The 26,098-nt window shown below is 50.4% G+C and overlaps 2 protein-coding genes across 8 annotated transcripts in view; one reads left to right on the forward strand and one right to left on the reverse strand.

Annotated features, from left to right (window-relative positions):
* kidins220a (kinase D-interacting substrate 220a) overlaps nt 1–18,615 on the forward strand; it is a 46,963-nt gene extending 28,348 nt beyond the window's left edge. For 3 of the 7 annotated variants that reach the window (XM_086153587.1, XM_086153596.1, XM_086153643.1), the window contains 10 exons: nt 8,736–8,914; nt 11,869–12,080; nt 12,323–12,439; nt 12,786–12,845; nt 14,279–14,311; nt 15,125–15,241; nt 15,478–15,576; nt 16,236–16,469; nt 16,758–16,979; nt 17,349–18,615. In XM_086153587.1, coding sequence (XP_086009713.1) covers nt 8,736–8,914; nt 11,869–12,080; nt 12,323–12,439; nt 12,786–12,845; nt 14,279–14,311; nt 15,125–15,241; nt 15,478–15,576; nt 16,236–16,469; nt 16,758–16,979; nt 17,349–18,251 — 2,176 coding nt within the window. In that variant the 3' untranslated portion in view covers nt 18,252–18,615. The remainder of the gene's footprint in view (nt 1–8,735; nt 8,915–11,868; nt 12,081–12,322; nt 12,440–12,785; nt 12,846–14,278; nt 14,312–15,124; nt 15,242–15,477; nt 15,577–16,235; nt 16,470–16,757; nt 16,980–17,348) is intronic. The other 4 variants (XM_086153605.1, XM_086153615.1, XM_086153624.1 and 1 more) reach the window with 4 other exon arrangements.
* Nucleotides 18,616–19,112: 497 nt separating this feature from the next.
* id2a (inhibitor of DNA binding 2a) lies at nt 19,113–21,361 on the reverse strand. Its single transcript, XM_086153654.1, has 3 exons — nt 20,884–21,361; nt 20,547–20,607; nt 19,113–19,792 (listed from the first exon to the last, which is right to left on the reverse strand). The coding sequence occupies exons 1-2, from the start codon at nt 21,220–21,222 to the stop codon at nt 20,551–20,553; spliced, it is 396 nt and encodes a 131-aa protein (XP_086009780.1). The 5' UTR covers nt 21,223–21,361; the 3' UTR covers nt 19,113–19,792; nt 20,547–20,550.
* Nucleotides 21,362–26,098: the final 4,737 nt, after the last annotated feature.

A 26,098-nucleotide genomic window follows, 5' to 3' on the forward strand; every position in this document is an offset into this window, starting at 1 on the left:
AGACGCTTTGTAGCGAAGGAAACGTATGTTTTATATGGTTTAAGGGCATAAATAAGAGTTCAGTCTACATCTGCCTTTCCAAATCACACAGAGTGAATAATTTGGTGGATTGGCTGATCTGGAGCTGAAGAATCTGGGCTCTCTCAGCCACAGGTTTGGGGCTCTCACCTGGCTGGTCTAACCTTTCTGGGGATACCTCCCATCCTGTCTGGCCTTTGGTCCCTTCTGGTATTCAGCAATGATGGCTAACACATGATTTCTGCATGGATTGTTGTGCCGTGACTCCAGTTTGTAGGATGGAGAGAACATCACGCCTCTTTATCTGCACATCCTCAAATCCCTTAGATTTCTGACTGTCAGCTCAGGTTAGAAGATAGAATGGAAAGCTTGTTTGTCGTTTTAAAGGGCAATATAACCGGATGTTTGTGAGATAGATATTAACTGTGAGAGGGACGCAAGTGGCACTGTGAGGCTATGGAGAGTGGAGATAGAAGTAGCAAGGGTCAATAGTCCAGAGCAATGGAGAGGGTGGAGAAAGATGAAGCAGAGATGAAGATGTGGATGTTTTCTTTGGGAATAAGGAAGATGGAGAGGTGCAGGTATAAGTCCCGTCAGAGGGACAGCACATGGTAGATGTCCCGGATATAAAGTCACTCTCTGATAGTTTGTACATGGACAGAGGAGGGATGGTGAACACCTGGGTAGAAGGATGCTGAGGTTGGAGGAGTTGATGAATGGAGGGAGAGAGGATACAGAGGATAGGGTTAAATGGAGGAAGTGAGTTCTCTGTGGAGACACTTGAAGGGAGCGCCGAAAGAAGAAGAAGATAATATATTTTGATTGTATACGTTATGATATATAGTGATGACATGTCGAAAGAAGACAAGGGTATAACTCCAGCGGCATCTGCGTTTACGTCAGACTCGTTCATCGATGACACACAGGCCTAGAAATGTGACACAGCAGTTGGGGGTGAAGGAAAAGTGTCGGCCTGGTATGTTTAGCTCCATCGCTGATCTCTCCATCTCTGCTGTCTCTTTGTGCCGCAGCCGTTTGAAGCTGGGGGCTGATTATAAATAGCGGCGGGGGTTGCATGAGGGTCGGTACTGACCTTTAAGTGGACAGCAAGATTTGCCACTCAGCCATGCTGGGAGCCACGGGCACACTTGATCGTTGCATACAGACGTGGACACACACACACACACACACACACACACATACATCCGGTTCTTAACTGATGTTAACATCCTGGCTCTTCAAAAGTCAATGGAGGTCAGACCCTTTTATGGTGTGGGCTTCGAAGAGTGGCGTGTGCAGAAACTAGCCTCGAATGCCAAAGAATTACTAGACAATTGAAGGAGCCCAAAGAAGGCAAATTGAAGATTTAGTGTATCCAGACTATATTGGGAGGGATCATAAGGGTCTTCTTCTTCTTCTTCCAAATCTTTACTTTTAAAGCAGCTTTTCGCTCTGCACGTGATTGGGCTACCAACCACTTGGGATTTAGCTATCAGGATTTCTTCCGCTTAAGCGTCGTGCTCACGATCTAAAGAAACATCTCGGTATTAAAAAATGGATTTTTCCTTGCTCTGAAGCGCGGACAAGTTGGAGTCGAGGAGCCGTCATAGAATATTATAAGTTTTTATGCCCCGCTTTGTGCCTTCTTTCCCGTTTCCCTTTGTCCATGCCATCCTCAGATGCTCATTGACATTCTCTGTGCTTCTGATCTTTTTTTTATGATGCATGCATCCGTCTCATCGCCAATGACTGGGGATTACCGGCTCAGCCATAGAATCGCAGGCTTTTATTAGTCACAAAAATCACTAACTGTATGGATTCTGATGCACAACAGACTTATCCCAGATGTACTGTCTTCTGCAAAAGATCTTGACATTAAGAGCCCGCCTGCTTTAATCAGCATCATAAGGACTATGGACTGGCCATGACGGCCATCAAGCATAGACGTACACGGGTGTGAACTCTGTGATGCAGCTAGTGGATTGCTATTTACCTCCCTCCCAGGGTGACTCTTCCTAAAGAATGAAGTTAGCCTGCGTGGAGAGTTCAGTTAAGGTTTTCAGGGTGTGGAACAAGGAGGCTCCATTTCAGTTCAACACATGAGTTTAATCAGCATTTCGGGGAACCAGCGAGTCCAGAGCCCATCGCTCGCTCCGAATCTGCGCGTTTTATTCATTTTTTTTTTCTATCAGCCTGATGTGTTTCCCATTAGCCTGCTTGTCTCTGTGGTTTGCGTTGGGATGCACAGGTCCAGCTTAGTGCAAGAGAGTCTCAATTACTGGGCTAAAACTCTATGGAAAGCAGAGTCTGCCACAAGTTGTCAGTTGGCACTGTCAGGACAAAGAGGAAAGAGAGAGGATCGAGAGGGTGTCCACATTACTCGAGGCATTTGATTTGAATAAAGAAAATTCGTTGGGATTTTTAGGAGACAAAGAACATGTCGTCATTCGAAGTGAAAACACATTTGTTCTCCCCCCCTTTGCCTTTGGGGTGGATGAAGGCCCGATTGTAAGAATAAACTCCCGGTGTCGATGCTGGAAGTCCATGCGCCAGCTTGTTCGTATGGCCGTCTGTCCATTGTTTTCCCAGAGAGGGCTTCACTTGGTTCATCCACTGGCTTGGCAGACAGCGTGCCAGGGGCTTTGACGTGACTCTGACCTGGAGAGGAATGTGCCGATGCCGGGGCCTGGTTAACTTCTTCATCCACTTACTGTTGTGCTGGTCCCACATTTCATGACATTGATACTCTTGGGCTCATCAGACACCATGTGTATAGTGACTTGTCTCTACTGCAGACATCTCCCTGTCTTTGGGTCCCTTTATGGAAATGTTTGGCAGGGAGGCCACCTCAGCCCAGTGTGTGTGTGCATGTTGTCTGTAAGCACAGAGGGCAGCTGTAAAGTAAAGTCAAGTGGCACATTCATGCTTCCAAAGAGGGGATGTTGGGGACGGAGGGACAAATTCTGCTCATCACATCAGCTGCAGGGTGTGGGAGGCTAAAAGGAGAAGAAAGGCTCGACTCTAGTCAGCTTTTGGACCTATTAGTATTTGGATAATCCCAGAAAGCTCCCGGTGGCCACACCACACAGAGAGTAGTCGGGCCTAAGCCCCCTGTACTGCTGGAGCTGTAAGCTGGGTCCTGTCAATGGGCCCATTGTGCAGGCAATGCTGCGGGGCTGCCTGCCGGCCTTTATCTCACATGTCCTCAGCCTGCTTAAAAGTAGCACGCAGGCTAGATCAGAGCTCAAACTAGCCATCTTGTCCATTGGAAAATGATCGCAGATAAGAAAGGCAGGGTTCTTGTCGCCAGTCTTGTTCGTTCATCGATAGAATGCTCAGGTATGAATGCTCAGAATGTTGCATAAATTGGTTTTAATGGTGCGGCAAACTACTCGTTGCCTTTGGCCGATGGCAAGTATACCGTTTTTATATACCGTGATTAAACTCAACTGGTAAATGGTTTTCGTCATAATAGGGCACGGCTTGTCCCGCAGTGTCACCTGTTCGACTAGAATCACTCATACAGATAACTGTCGTGTCCAAAAAATGTTTAGCTGCCAACTATTGACTTCTGCCGCCATCTCTCATGAATGTGTTTCATGCCCTTGTATCGTCCAAACCTAGACCTCAGAGGTAGAAGGCTTCTCCACACTGCATTTCTGGGGAGGGTCTTCTCCTCCTTTCGGCTTTTACCTTCAGGTGTCACCACATCAAATCAACCTTCTCCATCTAAGCCTATTCTCTGTATCCTCCTCTCTCACACCAACTACCCTCATGTCCTCTCTCGCTACGTCCATAAATCTTCATTTTGGTCTTCCTCTAGACCTCCTGCCTGGCAGCTTCAATTCCAGCTTCCGTCTACCAATATATTTGCTATCCCTCTGTTGTACATGACCGAACCATCTCAGTCTGGCTTCTTTGACCTTCTCTCCAAGACATCTAACATGTACTGTTCCTCTGATGAACTCATTCCTGATCGCATCCATCCTGGTCTCTCCCAATGGGGAGGGATTGAGAAGCCAATGTGCGGAAATCTGACTTTTGTTGCAAAGGGCATTTATCAGAGCCCTGTGACGATGACAGTCATCAATAGCGTCTCACCGCCTCTTTGTACGTGGCTAGAGGCGATAGCACATCACCCACTAGGGCCGGAGTTATTATTAGATTATGGCTAATGTTTGGGGTACACACTGACAGAGATTCTGCTCAAACCCCACTGGCTATTTGCTAGAACAAACTTAGGTGGAGCAGTGGCATAAACATCCCAGTGGTGTAAAAGGTCTGAAATGAAAACCATGATTGGCCTTTGAGATGGTTGGAGTTCAGGGACAGATCTGCTAGTCATGAAATTTACAGGTTTAGTCCAAAACTTTTCCATTGAGACACCTGTCAAGAGCAGGAGGTGACACACAATCTGACAGAACAACCACCTCATAATTCTCCAGGCCGGAAAAACCATACCCTCCGCTTTTTTCCCCTTCCCAGCTGCCAGGGTGAACCTCACCAACAGCCCACCTTGATTCGATCTTCTCACAAGCTCCTGATTGTGTTTGGAGGAGGCATCCTTCCAAGTTGAGCGGCGGAACAGACGCACGCATCAGTAAAATATGTACGCGTTGAGCTAACGTGCGACATCTCCATTTGCCGGTCCACACGTGACCTCATGTTAGATGGGCCTATAGCAAGAATGACGATTCTCTAGGATCAGCAAGGGGAGGTTTTTTTTCTATAGCAAAAGGAAGTGCTGTGTGTGTGTGTGTGTGTGTGTGTGTGTGTGTGTGTGTGTGTGTGTGTATGAGTCACTGGCTCCTGTTGGTCTGTCTCTGCAGACCCACAAATAAACAACACTAAGCCAGCTGGAAATGGGGGGAAAGTACTGGATTCCTGTAGTCTGCATATGGGTTAATACAGTTCATGGGAAGCGGAATCAAACACGCACCACACATGTATTCTGACATGCACAAAAGCGCCTGTGTCATTTCTACCTTTGCCCAACCCCTGTCCAGGTCACAGCAGTAGGTATTGAACCGCTGCTTCTTGTTGTGAGCTCTGGCACGCACACTATGGCATGACTCGACCTGCCGAGTCAGTCGTCGATGGCCCACTGCGGTTTCTTCCCTTCCCCGCAATGGAGAGTTGACCGCAATCGAAAGAGGCGGCGAAGCAAGCTCATCCTCAGTTGGCTTTTCCATTTGTGGCTTTGTTGCTGTGGGGAGGTTTTCCTGTGTTCCGTCTTTCATAAAGTTGTCCGATGTATAAAGTGGTGATTAAAAGAGCTACAACCTCTTCTGAATGCTACGTCGGTATTCTCACGTCATCTGTCAGCTCATAGTCGAGCACACAGGCGTACGCCTCCGGAGTCTCGCTCATCCTTCACGGAGCAGGTCATGTGTCCAGGGTTCATCCGTGTGCCAACATGGTGCTTCCTTAACCTTTGGGTCTATGAAGCACTAATGGCAGAAGCACTGAGAGGGCTTTGTCCACTGCAGCCCAGCTGTGTGGCGTCATTGTTCACAACATATTGGACTCTCTGTCTGTGTGTGTGTGTGTGTGTGTGTGTGTGTGTCTATATTGTTTCTTGGATGGAGATAAAGCGGTGACACACCTGTGTCTGCCCTCAGAGGGAAAAAGACCCTACAGGAACGTCACATAGGGTTGGTGAGCCAGCTTATGGGTGGAGAAAAGCTACGTAAGGATAGACAGTCGGATTTCCTTTTGTTAAGTTTTTTTTTTTAATTCCAGATGCAACCCCCTTCCTCGCATGGAGGAAAACCTGCTCTGATTTGAAGGCTAATTCCTTTCATCATTCCACTCTTATAATCTCAGCCTAAGATGAAAAAAAATCAGTGTTATTTCTCCATCAACTTTTGGTAGAGGTGTACCGGCACACATACATGGTGCATGGCCTCCTCCACAGCGGACATTGTCACAGTGCACAGTCGATACCAGTCACCACCACCATCCCTCTCACTTTTTAGCATGTGGAAATTCCTTCGAGGACAACCCCCTCCCCATCACTGTGCGCTTTCTTGCCAGACTTGTACATTTGGTTCGGAGGCGTCACGCAACCACAAGGTCACAAGTTCATGCCCTCCAACAACAGATGCGTCCATCAGCAGCCATCTGTCCTGTCAGAACGTCCTTGAGCGGGAAATCGGACCCCTACCTGCTCACTCATAATCAGAGGTGGGTTGGGGAGCCAAGAGCTGCACTCAGGTAAAAGTATTGTCGCTGTGAAATAATAACTGAATAATAACTGACTGAAGTAGATGGAAAAGTACTCATCCAGATAGCGGCCTGAATATCATTTGCAATTTATTGCTTAGCTGAACGGCACTGTGTTCAACCTCATCAACCATAAGTTCTACTAAGAGAGATTTACAAACCGGTAAACAGAATGAGGAAGAGTTGAATTGATACCTGATTAAATGCATTTTCAGTGTGTGTGTGTATGGATGTGGGTTGGTAATGGAAAGTTGAGTTTATTGAATGAGGATTTGCACTGAACCTTTTCTAAATGAGGTGGGGGAGATTTAGCGAGGAGATTCTGGAGGCTTTTCTCAGGCACAGGGGTTGTTTATTACAATCTGTCACTGAAATGCACTCTGCGATTTAATTTTTTTAAATACCGTCTCCTTCGATACATGGCCTCTGATGAGCTTGGACGCAAAATCAGCAAGGAGTTGCATAGAATACTTGAAGGGTCCGGCCCTTTTGGTTCGGCCATGAACATCTGTCCTCCGATGCCGAGGTCACAGCTGTCAAGGGACCCTACGACTTTTGCAGACCCTCCAGGAGACCTCATTCAGACCAAGCCGCTTCTTTCTGGTCATTTAAAAACACGCCTGCGTTCCTATCCATGGGTGTGTCATCACACCCGTGCTTGCAATCCCATCACCTTTAAGCAATTGGTGTTTTTTTAAGGTGCTGGAGAAGGTCTGTGACCTTTCCCCCATTCTGAAACAAGCCTTTTTTGGGGCATTTTTTTTAACTTCCAAAAAACATCCTCACGCTGAGCACATACCGGTCTCAGGTGTTGGCGGGACGAAGGCTCGATGCTCCTGCCCTGAAAGTTTGGGACAGAGAAGACGTGGTGGAGGTGGAGGTAGTCACCTGGTGTCGGCTCGCGGGCTATCGAGGGCAGGTGAATCGGGGCTGCTAGAACCAAAAACAAGTTAGAACAGAGCTTCTGTGCTGCACTGTGGGCATCAGAGAAGGTCAGCTCTCAAGGTCATATGACTGATTACTGTCGGCGAAACTAATTCACATGACAGAAGCGTTCGGCTGAGGTTTTCTGACAGAGTAATGCAAAACAAAGGGTTAGCTGAAGTATGCTACAGTAAAGCTACTCTGATGGGTATGGCTGAAAAGATAAAGTAATAGAGTACAGGTGAGGCTGTATATCAAGCCCCCCCTGGAAAGCACGTCAGTGAAATACCTCCAGGGGCAAACAGAATAAGGTTGAAATGGGTGCCATGGCCCCTCGCACCCTCAGTTTTGTCCACCTAATACCTCAGGTATGAGAATCTCACCGCTTTGTGAATCTTCCAGGCCGGTGCGTCCTTTTTCAGCCAGTGCGCTAACTGGATTAAGTTAGCCGATAGTTGGATTATTCACTAACGTTGCTCTGAGCCCGTGCCAGATGCTGACCTCATCCTGACTTAGCTGGCGTGCTGCGGCAGCGGCACTAATCATCAAATCAGCTGGCAGATAGGGCGGCCTCTGTTTGCTCGCAAAGACGGATGGGAAAGCGGCCGATGCGTGTGTGTGTGTGTGTGTGTGTTTGTGTGTGTGTGTGTGGGGGGCAGTTTTAGGGGGCGACCTCAAAGGGGGGCAGGTTCAGTGGGATGCTGGGAGGAGAGTGTGTGCAGCGGGAGCATCAGGACATCAGGAATGGAAAAATGGCGCCTGAGACAGGAGGAATGTGTTGCCTGCCGGGGTCTCTTTATCATCTGGGTACAGGGGTGTCTCTGTTCCTTCAAAACTACTGGTTTTGGTTGTATTTGGGATCTTACAAAATTAGAATTCCACGAGCTGAACACACACACACACACACACACACACACACACACACACACACACACACAAACACATATATCTATTTATCTATCTATCTATCTATCTATCTATCTATATATATTCAAATCTTACATTCTCAATGCGATAACACAGGAAAGCATACGTCAAACTGTGACGGAACAATCTCTAAACACGGTGTTTACTCAGAGCCTGTGATAACAAACATCACGTTAACCGTGGCTGTGCGGCGTGACGCGCTTCCGTCTGCTTCTTGCAAAATTACCCAGATTGTCATCTTCTCAGGTTTCCTCCTCTGCTGCGAGAAGATAACATCCCTCACTCTATCTGTCCTCGAACATCCCCCCTTTCACTATCTTGCCTCCTCTAAATCTGGTTATCTCGCCCCTCTGATGATGATGATGACCGTTGCATATCTCTTCCATCTTAACAGTACTGCTTGCTATTTCCTCTTTTCTTTTTTCATCAGAATGCGACGTTTTCAGTCCAAAATATACATCCGTCTGTCAGAATTCAGCTGTCATTTTTGATTTTTTTAATTTTCTGTTTTTTTTTCACAGCCTTGACAACTGCAATTGCAAATGATGATAATTTTGAGTCTCTAAGGCCAAATAGCTGCGATTGCAGTCATTTAAAGCATAATCTCTCTCTCTCTCTCTCTCTCTCTCTCTCTTTCAAAGACTCTCAAAGAACATCCCCACCACCAAGGATGTGGAGCCACTACTGGAAATCGATGGAGACATCCGCAGCTTTGAGGTGTTCCTCTCCTCGAGGACGCCGGTCCTCACTGCCAGGGACGTGGAGATGTTTCTGCCCTGCACCGTCAACCTGGATCCCAAACTCAGAGAGATCATAGCAGGTCGATCCTTATTCAGTATATTATTAATTAATTCATTCATTACAGTTCCTATCCTGCAGTCAGAGTCACGGGGGGGCCGAGCCTTTCCAAATTTATTGTCTTCAGTGAAGCCCGTGTCAGGATCGATACAGTGACCCTCCTGCTGTGAGGTGGAAGCGCTAGCCACCGTAAAAAACATACACCATTTTTCCAAAACACACTGCGAGCACATCTTATCATTTTTCCTTTAAAGCTTTGAATCTCCACAACAGGATTGATGCTGTGGTGGCCGAGGTGAATGTTCTAATCCAGTGTTTGCTACAGCATGCTATTCGTGTTTTCTCAAATTATGGCCGAATCTGCTCACTTTATAATCTTTCAATCCAAGTTTAAAGATTCAAATTGTTTATTGTCATGTGTACAGCCTGGAAACATGTCTGCCTGTACAATGGGATCCTTACCTTGCTGTCCGCAGTGATGCCGCATAATTTGGTAGACAAGAGAACATTAAGTAAATAACAAGCATGTTTCTGCAAATAAACTGAAAAGCAGTATTCACTGGATGTGCAAGTTATGAATAGTGCAGATTGACATCTTCTGCCTACCTGTGTGTACCACTGCGTTCCCTTCATTTTCCCCAATCCTGCCAGTGGAACCCCACATTTGCATGGAATCCTTTGGACAGAGCTGTTGGGGGATTTATGATTTCAAAGTTAAATTTCAAAACCGATGATTTTAGCATGTGTTTGTGCCGAGGGTTGACGTTTGAATGCCCCTGCAGCATCCGTGTATTCAGTTGGCGCAAAATGTCACCTGTCACCCTTAATAACAATACGCTTACTTCCTTTCCATATGGGTAATTTAATTATTCACACATGACTACTAATTTATTTATCTTTCCTACAATTCTCCCTTTTAAAAAACAAAGTTACGTAGCTATTACATAATAGGATAACAAGAAGTCATTTGATCACAAGTGGGCCTTTTTTAGGGCAGTGATGATGTGAATGTGGCCCATTATTAAGGTTTAAAGAGCTTTGACATTGCTTCTCTTAGTGAAGCACCACACACACACACACACACGTGACTGTCCAAAATGATGAAATGCCTTGTGTTAGCACAGCGCTATAGAAGACATAGTTCAGATTGAATGAATATTTTGCTAACCGGCTAAATGTCATTCCAAACCAAATTAGTGAAATTCAAAACTGCAATTTCTTTCTGGCTTCGGCGGCAAATGGTCCACGCCATTGGAAGTGTCCCCAAAGGTTAGCGGTTTGATCCTCGGCTTCTCCCGGCTCCATGCTGAAGTGTCCTTGGGCAAGGCACTAACCCTCCAGTTGCTCCCGATTGTCTGGTTATCGCCTTGCATGGCAGCTATGCCACCATTGGTGTTTGTGTTGTGATTCAGGTAAAGCGATTTGTAAATGCACGGCAATGAAAGCACTGTATAAGTTGAGACTGTTCACCAACGGGAAATTGTTCCCTTTTATAGTTGGAGACATTTTTCCTCCAACTCGTCTCTTGTCTGCATGCACTTGACATTTGCATCCAGTCAGCAGGTAATTTTGTTTAATTGACATTTAAATTTGTTTTCGTCGGCAACCGACACGTTCGACGGGACCCGTTCCGACATTCTTGTTAAACTCGCAAACGTCATGTGTAAGGCAGACATGGTTCAGCGCAAGCCCTCGTAGACGGCGTTGAGGTTCCATATTGGCTTCGCGGGAAGTCAAACATTCTGCCCTAGATTATTAGATTATTATAAATATTTGAACTGTTTCCTCTCACGGGAGTGGGGTGGCAGATTGAGCCATCACATGCGGGCAGGACCGCACACAAAAGCAACAACGATGATATTTCAAGTTTGAGAGGGGAATAAATTATCACGGGATGCAGCTTGTTCATGTCGACGTGTAGCGGCGATGTGCAACAATGTTCTCACTTCTGCTCTAATTTTTATCACTCGTAGATGGACTGACGAGATATCTTTGATACTTCTTCTAACGTGCGTCAGCCTCCTTTCAGCCCATGCAAGAGTGTCAGTGATGCCGAGTGTGAAGCGGCCGCATCACCAGAAAACACACATTCGCGCGCGCAAAAATCTGCTCTATTGAGACGCTGTTGAGTCACGGACGGAACAGCTGAGCAAACTCCACAACCAGGCGTCCAGTCTGCACTGAGATTTCCTTTCCTAAATGTGTGTAGGTGTGTGCGTGTAATCCACGATACGTGTGTGTTTGTGCAACAGTACACGGTTGTTCTTACCTCCACACCCCAGGGAGCAGAAGGTGACCAAATCTCTTAGCAAGTCATCCCATCCCCTGCGCTCCTTTCCGAGGCCAGTCAGTGCTCGGTGCCCAGTGTCCTGTGGCCAGCCAGTGGGCAGCGCTGTCAGTGATACCCGCCCATGAGCCTGACTCACATCATAAGGCCTCCATTGTGTTCAGAGGCTGGATTGGGTCTCACTCAGTGTGTCATTCAGCAGCCACTTGTATAACCAGGAGACATTCTGGTGCCTTCTGTTTCTGGATCTTGTTTCCCGCCAGCCGCACAGAGCCACTCTGTTCTGTTTCTGGGCTTGTTTAGGTTTAATTCGCTAAGTCCTACCGAAGCTCCTCTTGGTCGACGTCTCTCCTTTCTATCCGTTCATGAGAGGGCAGTTGTTGAGACGCCAGTTCGAGATGCGGTTTGTTTGTTTATGTGTGTAAGATCCTACTTATCATTAACAAAACGAACAAATTAAAACAAGGACTGCTGGTTTGTGAGCAAATGGATCCATTAGAGCCATCTCTGACCCAAATTGTCCGGTTCATGAAGGTCCCTTGATCTGAGATGTGTTTTTCCCAAACTTTCCGGCGGTGATGAAATAAAGCTCGATAATTCACGCGTGGGTGGATCTAAAGAGCCTTGTCTGGTCATTGCTGAGGCATGATTGCCAATGCCTCAGATAACCAAGTTCTCTCTCCATCCAGATGTGCGTGCAGCCCGGGAGCAGATGCACATGGGCGGACTGACGTATCCCACGCTGCCCCTGCAGGAGGCCGTCCCCCGTCCACATTCAGGTTACAGCCAGCACTCCGCTGCCTGCTCACCGGCAGGCTCCTTCGCCGGATCCCTGCCTCCGCAGCCCCACAGCTCCTACTTCAGCGGCATGACGGGACCGCAGCACCCCTTTTACAACAGGGTGAGACGTGCCAGCTTCGAACCCTCACTTGGCCGAGCCCCAGTTAATGTGCAACCCCCGAGATATATCATATAGTACGATCCCTGAGCAGCAGGTACCAATGGCAGCCGCTGATTCGCCTGTATAGGTTTCATCTTTTTGTCACCTCCTAGTATTTTTGTTTTTGTGTGCTTTTTGTTTCTCCCCCATATGATTTGGATTTTATTTTTACCATCCTCTCCTCTCCTCCCCCCCCATCATAGCCTTATTTCCCCCATCATGTGTATCATCTACCGAGGCATTACTCCCATCATGTCTCCCCATCCTTGTGCCCCTCCGTAATACAGCCTGGTCAAGCTAAGGACAACCCCGGCGGACTCGTAAGTAGAGAACCGGCACCGGATACACCTGAAGTAACCCGAGACGGTTTTCGTTACCATTTGAACGACACTTAACAAACTGCTCTCCATCCTTTTCTTTTTCAACATCATTCATTCACACCAATCCTCCCTCCGTCCTTTTCCACCTCCTCCCTGCCCTGTGTTTCTAACCGTGGTGCCTATGAGCAGTACCTTGTCTATCAGCGCTGGCTGCCGTCGCTGTGTCCAACCCTCAAGGAGGAAGGAGGCGGCGCAGTTATCCCAGAAAATAAAGTGTTCATTAACTCGCTATCCCTCAGCCTCTGTCACTACAGCACCCTTTGTCTGTATTCTGTGCCCTTGTCAGGATGTTATTGCAGAGGATGTCAGAGAAAGTCTCCCCTCCTGTCCCTCTGACCCCACCACGGTAACCCGATAAATGCTAACAGACATGGCCCTTACACGCCGCCAACATGCTCCTGTTGTGCGCATGTGCCGTTAAGACAAATTTGAGAACATCACAATCCCGGCGTACGCGCAATAACCGGAGCATGCTGGGAATCCATCCCTGAGTGTTTGTTTGACAAAGAAAACATGTGATATGAGTGCACGTGCATCCGAATGCATCGTTCCGTGCCTGCTCGCGGTGAATAATCCCGCTGCATCCGGCGTGGCCGTGTCCTCTTAACGCCGCCGGAAAGCAAACGGAAATACAAAGATGGTGGATGGAGTGCACCAGAGTTACTCTGACATCCAGGTTTGAGTTTGAGACATTTGGGGAGAAAGCGGTTTGACGATAACGCGGCGTTGCTCTGCAGAGCCACTTATCAGGGCGCCGACAGCGAGCCTTCAAAGAAGCCACATCAACGATTCAAACGGATCACCGTGCTGTTCCTGCTTTGCCGTTATTTCATCCTTTCTATCCTTTACTCTGCAGTTCATTTATTCTTTTTTTAGTTTCATCTCAGTCTGGCTTCTCCACAGCCATCAGCACATCTTATCCCTCTTTGCAAATCTGTGTGTGTGTGTGTGTGTGTGTGTGTGTGTGTGTGTGTTACTCTTTGGATATGTAAGCGGGCCTGGCCCAGTGTAATTGCCTTGCTGATAGAACTATGAGTGTGGATTCCACTGGCTGCCGGGATTATCATCAGAGCGACTGTTGGGGCTAGCAGCAGACACACACACACATACACACACACACACACACACACACGCTGACAATGAGCCCGGCACTGGTAAAGCTTATCTCTTTACCAAGACGCTTCCTCCCTTACAGAGCTCTGTTTCCTCTTCCCCATCCCTCTGCCCAGCCCTGAGCTCAGCCCAGCTGTAATTACAGCCTTATCGCACACACTGGGAGGGTTTGCACAAACACACGTGCATGCACGCCGAGACACACCCGCAGATATTTGTTTTCATTCACGTTCTTGGAAAACACTCTGAATGGAAGTGATATTCACAGCCTTTTCCCGAATCAATAACTTCTGCTTTCTCGATACTTGGTTTCCGTCCATCTGTCTGTCTGCCTGTCTGCCTGCCTCGGATGCGATTGAGTCTAAGCGCCGTATGACTGAAGTGAAAACAAATAATAACTCCGTCCGCCTCGTCTTTTTCCAGTCTGACGTGGCTCGGGGCTCTTCTGCTCTTCAAGAGCCGTCTCCTCTCTGCCTCCGAGAGCGCCAGCCGCTGGCTCTCCCCCCTTGCTGGCGAGCTCAGTGCTCTCTCTTGTCTGTCTTGCCTTGTTTGTGTTTTCCCCACAGGTACAGATCGGGCTGCACAACACCCCGAAATGCCGGCGTATATCTGTCTGACTCTCGTCCCGTCTGTCTGCTCTCTCTCTCTTTTTGTCTCCTTATCAAGCATTTAAAGTTGCCGCCTTGCAAACATAAGCAGGTACACCCACGTTTTAACTGCTCCGCCCATCTCTGCATCCGGCCCCGTTTCACATCCTCCACCCACCCCTGCTCGTCGTAACACACTAGCTTTTAATGTTGGGGCATGCAGTAGAACACAGTTACCCTGAATCACAACTCACCACCCCAGCCTGTCGTGCCGTAGTTTCACCCTAGAGTCGTAGCTGCGCCGTTTATGTCATTGTTATTCTATTTATTAGCTCCTTTGCTTTGTGCAGCATGTAGTCAGGTTCAATTTATAGGTGAGGAAATGCAAAAGAGTGATGGATGTAAAGGGGGAAGGGGATTGGACAGAGAAGGAGGGACAGGAACAAGAGCCAGGGAGAAAGCGCGAGGGATGAGAGGAGCGGGAGGATGGGTTTGTTTGGTTTCTACGCCGGCCGACAGCGTGTCGGCTTTCTGCGAGGCGGCATCGGCAGGCCACTGGTATTAGTCACGCCAAGCCTCGCTGCTCCTCAGTGGCTGTGGCGCGGCGACGGCGGCGGCTCACAGACTCACTGACTCCGTCCCTTAAGTAGCGTGCACACATTTTATGTGCCTGTATATACACTGAGAGCAGGTGAGGGTGTACTTAGGGAGCCTCTGTTTACGATCCTACTTCTTCTGTGTGACTGATAGAGAGAATGACGGCGTGAGATGGTTTCTGTGCCAGCATGTCGCTCCTCTAGGAAGCATCGCTCGATCCGTCCCAATCGACGCGGCGGCGGGTTGTTCTAACAGTGTGTGCTGTGTAGCTTCAGCACGCAGAAACCTGTCGGGAGTGTGTCACTGATGCTGTGACCGTGTCCTGCAGGCCGGCCCGATGGTTCTGCTCAGCACACTGAGCACCGATACGGTGTGCGAGCGTCTCAGGCAGATGGAGGGCATCGACGTGAACATGCTGCCTCAGTACACCTCCACCGTCAAGAAGGTGAGTTCTCCGTTGTCCCTCTGCTAACTAGCGGAGCGGTGAGTTGCTTCTCATGGATCGTGGTGTTCTTCGCAGTGCTTTGCAGGTTCTTCAGATTTCCTTCCTAACACGGGCCCCTCCGCACCGTCACACTCCACTGCGTGTGGGTTTTCCTTGGCCTTATCCGGCTTTGAAGATGTTAATAAATCCAATCAGTCAGTCAACGTAGCAGTCATTTCCTGCCTTGTCTCCTGCAGGCTAATATAAATGGACGGGTGCTGGCTCAGTGCAACCTGGACGAGCTGAAAAAGGAGATGGAGATGAACTTCGGCGACTGGCAGCTGTTCAGGGGGATGGTGAGAAGAAGAAGGAATCCGCGCCCTGGAGCGCTGAGGCTCATCTCCACGCCCGCTTTTATTATAGTTGATAACATGAGATGTATTGGAACAGGGATTGGATAATAACTAATTCCAATTTGTTTTTGTCAAATACAAAGGAGTGGGCAGTCAGTAGACTTAAATGATAAAAAAAAAAAAAAAAGAGATATTTGTTCACAGCGAGCAATAAAAAAAAAAAAAAACGCCTCTTCATTACTTTGTAGTTAAGGCCTGAAGATTTACAATGGAGCACGTTCTATTCACTGTGATACTTCGCAGACGTGCTCCCCGCCAGGACCCTCCTGTTGATACATGTCAGCTCTGGTTTGCCCTGAAAAGAAGCAAGGCAGAATATTGTAGAATGACATATTGCGCTACAACCGGATATCGGAATGGAGAATTTTTTTTTAGTCTCTATTTCAAGCAGTGCGCCAGTCAGATGGACCGAAGACCGTCTGAGCCTGAGATGGCCGAAATCACCGACTGTCGTCACTTCGTCACGGCGCTCTTGATATCAAACCGGAGTCCCGGTCGTAGTTCAGAAACCGCTCTTTGCCACGGCCGCAGAACTGCTCTGACAAATGATTGTCGGTTCCGATGGGAAAAACCGCTGTGTGTAAGTTTAATCCTCTCCCCAGGTGATGGAGCAGCGGCATGCTGAAAGCCAGGCTTTGCTGGAGGATGATTCCCGAGCTGCCAGTGAGCAGGGCGGCGGCGCCAGTGGCGGCGGCGCGCATCAGGGGGAGCCCAGCAGGCACCCCGTCAGCGCCCAGAACGAAGGGGCGGCCTTCAGCCTCAACCTGAGCTTCGAAGAGCTCAGCGGAGCAGGGTTGGAGGAGCCGCCGAGGCACGGCAACACTTCGCACTGGCCGGTCAGTCGCTCCGGTGGGGGTCTGCTCAGCACACCTCGCCACCGCGTGCAGATCTTACTTCCCGAATGTGCGCACGTTAGAGATAAGAAGGGTAATCTGAAACCGTCTGATCTGTGAACTGTTAACCTCTGCTAACCTGCCCCGCTCGTCCCCGGTTTGCAAAGTTCCCGAGCACATAGATCGCTGAACGGTGAATGTGCACTATTAGCCTTACACCTCGCGGCCCGAAAGGCGCAGCGTTTCTCGCAAAATAAGGACGATAACACGGGTCTGATCTGGTTTCGTCAGGTGACACATCACCGCACCTCCAGCATGTCCAGCCTCAACTCTCAGGAATCCTCCAATGACATCTGCAAGCTAACGGACAAGCAGCAGGCCGAGTACCGCGATGCCTACAGGGAGTACATCGCTCAGATGGCCCAGCTGGAGGTGTCCGGCGGCGGGAAAGAGAGGCCATTGCAGCCCCACCCGGGGCAGTTCCTCCAGGCCGCCGGCTCCGAAGACAAAGGGGTGGGTGGACAGTCGCTGTTTCCCCGACAGCTTAGGCGATTCGGTCAAATCATAGAAAAAGGCTCCGCTGTCAGGGCATGAGGAAAAAGGCAGCAGGTTAAATTTACTGCAGTGTCGCCATGGCTCCGAGGTCAGAACTGCTGTGCCGAATTACAATTTTTTTTTTTAAGTCGTCATTTTTTGGTCCCAGATTCTGCAGTGGGAAAGGGGAGATGGCGGCTTCTCTCTTAATTATTAGCTTATACTCTTTGTTGCTCTTGGCTGGAGATGCCGAGGCAGGAATCCCCTCCTCTGAGGCCTCCCGGCCAACGGCACATGATACTGTATATTTTCATATTCTTCTCATCGAATCCTTTTCCCATTCCCCAGGCCAAGGAAGGGGCTGACCAAGACAACCGCAAGTCCTTTACCAAGAGAGGGTCCAAGACGAGCGATGCCGCAGACTTCCCCTCAGGGACCGATGCCCAGCTCCTGGATCCCATCAGCGAGGAGGATGAGAAGCTGGACCACAGTGCGTCATCCAGGACGCCGGGCTCCAGGAGGAACAGGGCCGGGTCGTGCTACCGCGAGCCGCCCCACGATGAAGACTCGGGCCCCGAAGAAGCCGACAACACCACGCCTCTCCTGCGGGCCGAGCAAAGAGGCGATGCCCAGCCGTCTCGCGGAGCGTCCCAGTCCGGCGGGCTGCGCGCGAGGCCCAGCTTCCTCACCGAGAGCGTCCTGGATCTGAAGGACTCGTCCGACTCGGGAATGCGCTCGAGCGACAGCTCCTCGGACCGTTCCCTGGAGGAGATGGAGGGAGAGGCCGGCGGGGGGACGGGGGCGCAGAAGTCCGACCTGATCGAGCTGGAGGGCCCGGTGAAGAAGAGGGGCCTCCTCCCCGAAGGCCTGAGCGACACCGCGGCGGCCCGCATGTCCATCTGCTCCGAAGCGGCGTCCGAGGCCAGCCTGATGGCCAGCAGCCCGGACGAGGGCTGGCCGTCCGGCGGGGTCGGCAACCTCAACCGCAGCGCCAGCAGCGCCACCCTCAACAACAACACAAACAACCCCGAAGACGCCGCCGACTCCAACTCCAACTCCAACACCAACAACAGCCGCCAACAGCAGGTCAACATTGCCGAGTCCACCCCCTCCTCCTCCAGCCTCCACATCTCGCCAGCTGTCATCATCTTCCCCGGCGGCAGCACCGCCGACGCCATGGCTGCCAGCGACCGGCGCAACCAGAACCTGCGCAGCATCAGCCTGGGGGACGAAAGGGAGAGCGTCCTGTGAGGGCCGCCCTTCCGCTTGCTCGTTGTACTTAACGTCGTGACGTCTGTCTGTGTTTGACCGTTAGAAGCAAATGTAGGACGTGTTGCTGTGAATCTGTTAGTAAAGGAAAAGAAAATCAGATTCTAATGAATAGATCTGGAATCCAGTGGAACCAAAAATAATGTAGCTGTGATGTGAGCAGGTGTCAAGTGATGTTGTTGTGATGTGAACGGAGCATCTCGGGTCACGGAAAGGCCGCGAAGGCGGCCGATGCCGATTCTGTGACGGACGGTTTCCCCGCGTTTACTCGTTTTCCAAGGTGGCCGTCTTCTTTTCCAAAGTTCTGTGTGAAACAGTTAAATTAATAAACTCTGAAGCCCTGAAAGGCTGGAGTTATTTTTTTCTCTTTCTCTGTAGCTCGAAATCCAACATTTTAAAGGTTTGGAGCCTCCCGATCGCGGAGGTCATTAGGCGGGTGTTAGGAGCGAGGCTGTCCGATAGATGGCGCTCTGTCCATGCGGTAGCACCGCAGGCTCTCCCTCTCCGGGCCCGCGGTTGGGTAGGGGGCTGCGGGTCCGCGGGCTCCGGCCGTGGGAAAACGCAGACCGCGGGAGTCAGGCGGTTTCCTCGTTGGGGATGGAGATCGGTGAGACCCGGGGTCTCCAGGAGGACTTCAGCGATCTTCACGGCGCCTCACGGCTCCAGTTCCTCCAGTGCTCGCTTTTGGAGATCAGACCAGAGGTCCATCCCTCGGGAGGAGGAGATACACATCTTCGCGTCGTGGACAGAAACCGCCTCTCCCACGGAACAGGTCCCTGAACGTCTCAGGAGAAAACCGTCCATTTCCCCCCCCACCACCACCGAAATGAAAACAGGTTCAAGTTGCCTTTTCGATTTATTTTGTATAAAAAAAGTACAATTTACATTACTTTTATAAAAAGTTTCAGCATAATTAAGTACAACATTACACTTTTTTCTTTTTTTTTTTTTTTTTTTTGTTTTTGTTTTTTTGCAGAAGTTTCAAAATTCCTGCAGCTGTACAAGATCGACTCCCGGCGGGAGTTCAAGGTTCACCCCCCCCTCCCTCCCCCCCGTCCAGTCCCTCCATGTGCCTCAACAACTCCGACAAGACAAGACTAAACTCTGTACAGTAACTAAACCACGGCCACGGCTCTTCTAGTCACGTCGCCGCCTCCGCAAAAAAAGCGAAGGCTTTCAGTGAGGGAGGGGGTTGTGTGGGGGTAGGGGTGTAATCCGTGTGACAATAATCTCGATTTTCCTCCCACTTTCGGGGATATAACGCGCCTTCCGTTTCCAGAAAGGACCGGAAATTAAAAAAAATAATAATAATCTTAAGTTAAATAATAATAATGAAGTGTCCAAAACAGAAAACATCACATGAGATTGTCCAATAATAAGCAGAAGTCTCTTGATTTCGGAGGGGGGGGGGGGGGTTCCAGGACTGGAGGTTGGATGGATGTGTGTGTGTGTGTGTGGTGGGGGGAATCCTGCTCCCCAGGTCCTGCGTGCGTGTGTTTCCGTGCGCGTCCTGACCAAAACACCTGCAAGACATTGAGAAGAGAAGGCGTGTTTAGAGAAAGGCGTCCGGCCGCAGCTCCGGACAGACTGGCGCCGCGGAGGAAGCCGCAGCGCCGAGCGCTTAAGCAAACACTCCCGACGCGCAACGAGCGCTGCGCTCCAGATGTACACACACACACACACACACACACAGAGGACGCACTCCTTTTCGCACAGCTCCAGTGTGTGTGTGTGTGTGTGTGTGTGTGTGTGAGGGGGGAATCAGGGTAATTGGCGCTCAGCTGGCGCCGGCCCGCTCCTTGGACCAATTATGTGCAGACATGGCAGGAGCGGGGGGATCCGCACGGCCCCTGTTTTTCCCCTGATGCGCGCGCACACACACACACACACGCACACGCCTCATCCCACAAAGTCAGGCAAAAATATACATGTCTTTTGGAATATTCCTGCTTTGGATGGATTTATTGGATTCGGCGCTATAAATACTTCTTTTAAAGACACATACACACACACACACACACACACAACCCTGTTTATGGTCCACCGGCTGTCTGCGCTGCGCCCTCGGAGCCCGGCGTCCAAGAACACAACAAAAACAAAAACATATTTGGGGGGCCGTGAACGCAACGTGAGACCGGGTGGTTGAGGAGAATATGAGGAGGGGGGCAAATGGATCGGCAAGTGGTAATTCTAGCTCCATCCTGGAGGAGGAGGAGGAGGAGGATGGGGAGGAGGAGGAGGAGGAGGAGGCCGCGGCAGCAGGACGGACAGACTTACCGCTCTAACGATGCAGAGTCCGGCTGTCATCTGTCAGCAGCCCGGATGGAAACTCCGGAGACTGAAAACAAACACACACACGCGCACGCACACACAAACACACACACACACACACACACAGAGCAAATGTCAGCATTTTAAAAACAGGAACGCGCGGATTATGATCATTCGTGTGATTATTATATGTTGTTGTTGCAGCCGGTCCATCTTTCCTCCCGTTCGACCGAGAACAAAAGAAAACACACACACACACACGCACGCACGCACACACGCACACAAACGTGCCATTGCCACATCCGTACGAGCAACCTCGTCGCACGGACTGCGCTCCGGTTACCTGTAGGGACAGGATGCTGATGTCCGTGTTGAGGGCGGTAAGCGGCGTCCTGGCCGGAGCCTGGCCCGCCCGCGCCGGGTGCTGCAGGCTGGAGTCCAGCGCGATCTGCAGGTCCAGGATGTAGTCGATGACGTGCTGCAGGATCTCCATCCTGCTGACGCTCTTGTTCTGCGGGATGCTCGGCACCAGCTCCTTCAGCTTGGAGTAGCAGTCGTTCATGTTGTAGAGCAGGCTGAGCGGGTCGTCCGCCGGGGTCTTGCTCCGGGAGATCCCCAGGGAGTGCTCGGACAGGCCAGCGCCGCCTTTCCGGAAAGACCGCACGGGGCTTATCGCCTTCATAGTCGTCTGGCGGGTTGTTTTTGTTTAGTTTTTTTTTTTTTGTTTGTTTGTTTTTTCCTCGATTTCTCGCGTCTCCTCGGGGGGAGGGGGGATATCCTGTTTGCTCACCGAGGGAGGGGAGAAGATCTGCGGTCGGACTGGATCACTGGGCTGTCAGGTCGCTTTATATAGGCGGCAGGCAGGGCATGCGACGGGGGCGGGATGAGCACGCGGATTGGTCGGTGGCTCGGTGCCGCTCAAGGCCGTCCCCCTCTCTCATTGGCTAGACGCTATGGAGCCCCGCCCCTTTCCCCTCCCACCTCCGCGCGTTACCAAGGGCGACGGGCGCCGGGGGCGGAGCCAGCAGGGCGCGTCGGCCGCTCCGGTGGGCAATTTGGCAGATTAAGTCCTTACCTGTTTCTGATCAGGGGGCTTAATGATTCCCGCCGGCGCCAATTGAGGGCGACGACGAACCCCCCCCCCCCCCTCACACACACACACACATACACATACACACACACACACACACACATACTCCTACCACCCCACACGCATCTGTCATCTGATCGATGACAGAAAGCGGATCGATGGCTGCTAGCCGATCGGTGCGGCTGCAGGTGCAGCGAGGTGATTCTTAATCCCTGATTGATCCGGACCGGTGCGGCTTCTCCCGGAAAGTAATCAGATTACACACACCGAGGTTTTGTGAGTAGCGCGCCCACGCACCGCGCTGTGCGTGGCACACCTGCGCGTCAAGGGTCATCTCATGTCGCCCGCGTCATGTGATGGAGTAACGGAGTAACGCGTTAGACGCCCTCCAACCTCTAGCAATAAACTAACTTAAGTTACGGGCTGTTACCCCTTCCTCCCCCAAGTTTCCACCGAAGTGATGGGGATCGATACTTGCAGACGCACCCTGGACCAGCAGGAGGATCCAGGCTGCAGGTGCGTGGAGGTTCTGCGACGTTCTCGGAGGATCCACAGCGACCGGGGTAAGAGAGCAGGATCCCCCCCCCCCCCTCGAACGTGTGACCCTCCGCCCCTTAGCGCTTCATCTCAAACTTCCCGCGGTCCCAGTGAGCTTCGCACACTCCCTCCTCCTCTTCTTCCTCTTTCCCTCTTCCTCTTCCTCTTCCTTCTCTTCCTCCTCCCGCTCTTTTGTTGCAGACTCTGCGGCGCCGGCACCGTGACGTCTCTGGGCTCGCAGCAGCCCCCGAGCCAGCCCTCGTGGCGCCGCCGAGGCGGTTTCCATGGAGACGGGAGAGGGGTGTGTGTGGGGGGGGGGGGGGGGGGGGGTCGGTGTGATCTTCAGCTGATCGAACCGGGGTCCGGGTTCACGGTGCTCCGCGGTGTCTGGAGCCGTGAGATGTTTCCCTGGAGGAGGAGGAGGAGGATCTGGGCTCCTCTGTGCTGGAATGCAGCTGAGATGGTTCGTCCTCCAGCTCGGACCTCATCCGGCGTGCCGGTTTGACCTCCTGGTGGCCCAGGTGACCCGGGGCCTCCCCCCGAGCGCTCGCTCTGCAGGGGAACCTCCGTGGAAACCGGACCTTCTCGATGTTTTCCAGGTGACGAGGTTATTTCAGGTGAAGATGTTCTGCTCTTCTCGGCCTGGTCGCACGGAGAAGAGGCCGGCGCAGAGAGACACCGTGCACGTTTGTAGCTCTTCCGTTTTCACCCGTGGAGATCATTAGACCCCATCAGTCTCCATGTTGTCCCCTTTTGTATGTGGGGTTCCTCAGGGTTCCTCCCACAGTCCAAACACGTAGGAGGTTCTTTGGAGACCCCGTGTTGTCCGGACGTGTGAATGGTCGCGTGTTGCTTTTGTCGTGCACGTGCAGGGTGTGTGCACGTGGACCCGCTCCCCAGCCTGGTGGCCTCCAGGCCCCTCGGACCACCGGGACCAAGGTATTGATTATTGATTAGAGATCTTCTCCGGGGAGGAGCTGGCGGGAAATGAATTGTTTGTGATTTCACATTGCAGATATGGCGGGAGGGCGACCCGAGCTGACCCGCCACACACGCATGCACACACGCACACACTCATAAATCTCTCACTCATCCGGGCCACTTTCCCTCGCACGAAAGAGGAAGGGGGTCCCCGAAAAGACACATGTGGGGTCTACCCTCTCAGGGTCGGGACTTGATTCGCAAAAAAAAACGTCCTACGAGATCCACGCAGAGTCTGGCGGTACGTGGCACCAGATCTGCAGCCACGCGCCCGGTGCGTGGATGGCTGGGGGCGGGGCTGAGACCCAGACGTCGGATAAACTGGAAATATACATACATACATATATGTACAAATACACACACACACACATATATATATATAAGTATATACATACATCCATAAACACACACATACGGAGACATTTAGGCATTCCCCCTCTAATCTATGTTCATACGTGTTATCTATGATACATGCATGAAATGTTTTTTTTTTTTTTTAAATCATGCAACCATATATATACGTGAAATACGTACACAGTTGAGGTTCGTATTGTTTCTGTCGAGGCTCCTCTTCAGCTCCCTCATTATCCAATACTTTAGTTCTTTTTTTCTCCGCTAAGGCTTAGTAATAATTTCAGTCTCTTTATATTTTGTTGCTCTTATAAATGTCTAAATGTACATACTCTCCTATCAAAGAATAATATTTGTATGTTGTTGTTGTTGTTGTTATTATTTGTAGCAGTAGTCATAGTAGAGTTGGTGTATTAATGAAGTCATATCATCCGCAACTGTCCATTTTAGTGAAGGTGACTGTCAGATTTAAGTGTTGTATTATTTTCCGTTTCCCGGAGCCGGAGAGGGACGCCCAGTGGAGACGAAGCGTCGCGGCCGTCTCGGCTCCGCCGTGGCGTGGAGACGGGCCTCGTGAGATCCGCCGCCGCTATCCGTAACACGCAAACACAACTCCAGCAACTAGTCCTCGGAAAGTTGTCGAAAAATCCACTTATTTTCTGTTTCGAGTCGAAACCACTCAGATCATTTGGCCGGCACGACAACCACCTACCAGTTGGCAGCGGGGAAAAGTTGGCTGCGGCTTAACTTTTGGGCAATATTGCCCGTTGGCATCCAATCACACGTTAACATTGCTGTGTCGCCCACCTATCACTGCAGCACAGCTGTCACTGCAGCGAGCAGCCTGTAGCCCTGTAATCACATATCTACATATCTCCACTCTCACACAGGGAGTATGACAGTGTGGTTTGTAGTCCAACGTACCGTTAGAGGATGATTGTCGGAATCTGATTTATGCGACGGGGAGGCGAAGCTGTCTGTGTGTGTGTGTGTTTGCAAATCAGCAGGTGGGACGCTTCATTCTACAGAGTCATGTTCCAGAAAAGTACCAAAATGAATATTCAGTCGAAGGACGGCAAGTCTCGGGTTTTCGGTGACACTTTTACCGAGCGCGAGGTCTTTTTTTCACGTGTCTACGCAGCATCGGCAGTTGACCCGATGGGGTTTGCTGAGTCATGGTTGGTCGGGTTCCTCATTCCGGCGGGGGGGAATCGAGAACGTGTCAGAACCGAAATGAGGTTATGATACTGCACTGGGTGGGGGAGTTTGGGGGGGGGGGGGGGGGTTGTGGCAACCTTGTGGCTGGTCATGTTCCTTGTGAAAAAGAACCGTCGACTCCAAGAAGGACCACGAAGTACATTTACTCTTTTGCTCTTATTTTAATTCCTTTGTCAGAAATACTAAAAATTACGACGTGTTACTCGCAAGTTCCACATTAGCAACCTGCAGTAATTGAATGCCCCCTGTTTGTATTTGTCTATTTGAAAATATACAAAATGTGCTATTCATTTTTATTGTATTGACACAATTAGCTGATACTGGCTAAGTAGCAATTATTTTTAATTGAGCCATTTACGTTACGGTATTTCTACCAAGGACTTCGTCCAGGAAAAACACATTTATTGTACCCGTTTGCAAGCAGGGGTATAAATGTTGTCGGCCCCACTCGGGCGTACTGTGGGTTTATTACAGAATGGTCCAAATGATGTCTTGTCCTTTATTGATCTGAATCATGGAATCAGTTTCACTGATCCCTTTCATGAGACGTTTTGCGGTGATGTTGGTTGAGAAACCTGTGTTGTACCGTTTTTCCCATCAAAGTGGCTCCCGTTGACCCGGATCTTCTCGGTGAACGGACCTTCGGCCGCCAAGAGATGAATCACGTGGTGCGGTTGTAGCGCTTCCCCCTCACAGCAAGAAGGTCCCTGGCCGGATTCCCCGAGGAGGCCCCTCTGTGTTTAGTTCATTATCGTAACGAATAAATTGATTCATAAATTTTTTCGATGCACGCTCTTTAAAATTCAGTTCATCGACAGATCCCGTCTGGTTCTTGTTTTGTGAAATCTTGGTTTCCATGAAGACCCGTCCGGCCCGGTATGAGATGAGATGAGATGAGAACAACTTTATTAATCCCGAAGGAAATTGTTGTGCCAGAGTTTCAAGTAAAAAACATAACGGTAATAGATAATAGTAGAAAGGAGGAAGAATAAGAAATATAATGAAATATGAATTGTCTAACTGTTAGCAGTAACTACAAAAATTGAAGATTCCCTGCGGCTGAGGGAAGAGGAATTAAAAAGTCTGATAGCCTCAGTAGGCCCGATCTGTCCGGGCCTTCGGTACTGACCTCCTCGGACAGCAGCCCAACACAGCAGGGACACAAAACAGCAAATCTGAATCGCCCCTCTCCCTGATCTGCGCCTGTTCTCCTGAAGTCTATCTGTGTGTCGCAGCAGAGTCCACTTCCCCAAGAGCCCAGACCACAGCCGTCTCGCTCTTACTCAATCTTCAGCTATTCATAGATCCGAGAGGGAAGAGAGAGGCGACCATGTGGGAAAAACATGGCCCTTTTGGTGGAAACCGTCATCAGCGTCGTGTC

Source organism: Fistularia commersonii, chromosome 1 (genome assembly GCF_037954325.1).
Source record: "Fistularia commersonii isolate RoL2024-O1a breed Wild chromosome 1, RoL_Fcom_v1.0, whole genome shotgun sequence".
Lineage (NCBI taxonomy): Eukaryota > Metazoa > Chordata > Actinopteri > Syngnathiformes > Fistulariidae > Fistularia > Fistularia commersonii.

Bases quoted from the DNA above. Each gene is read 5' to 3' on its own strand.
- id2a (XM_086153654.1), bottom strand. From the start codon at position 21,222: ATGAAGGCGATAAGCCCCGTGCGGTCTTTCCGGAAAGGCGGCGCTGGC. The intron at 20,608-20,883 runs GTAACCGGAGCG...GTTTGTTTTCAG, and splicing joins TCAGCATCCTGTCCCTACAG to TCTCCGGAGTTTCCATCCGG.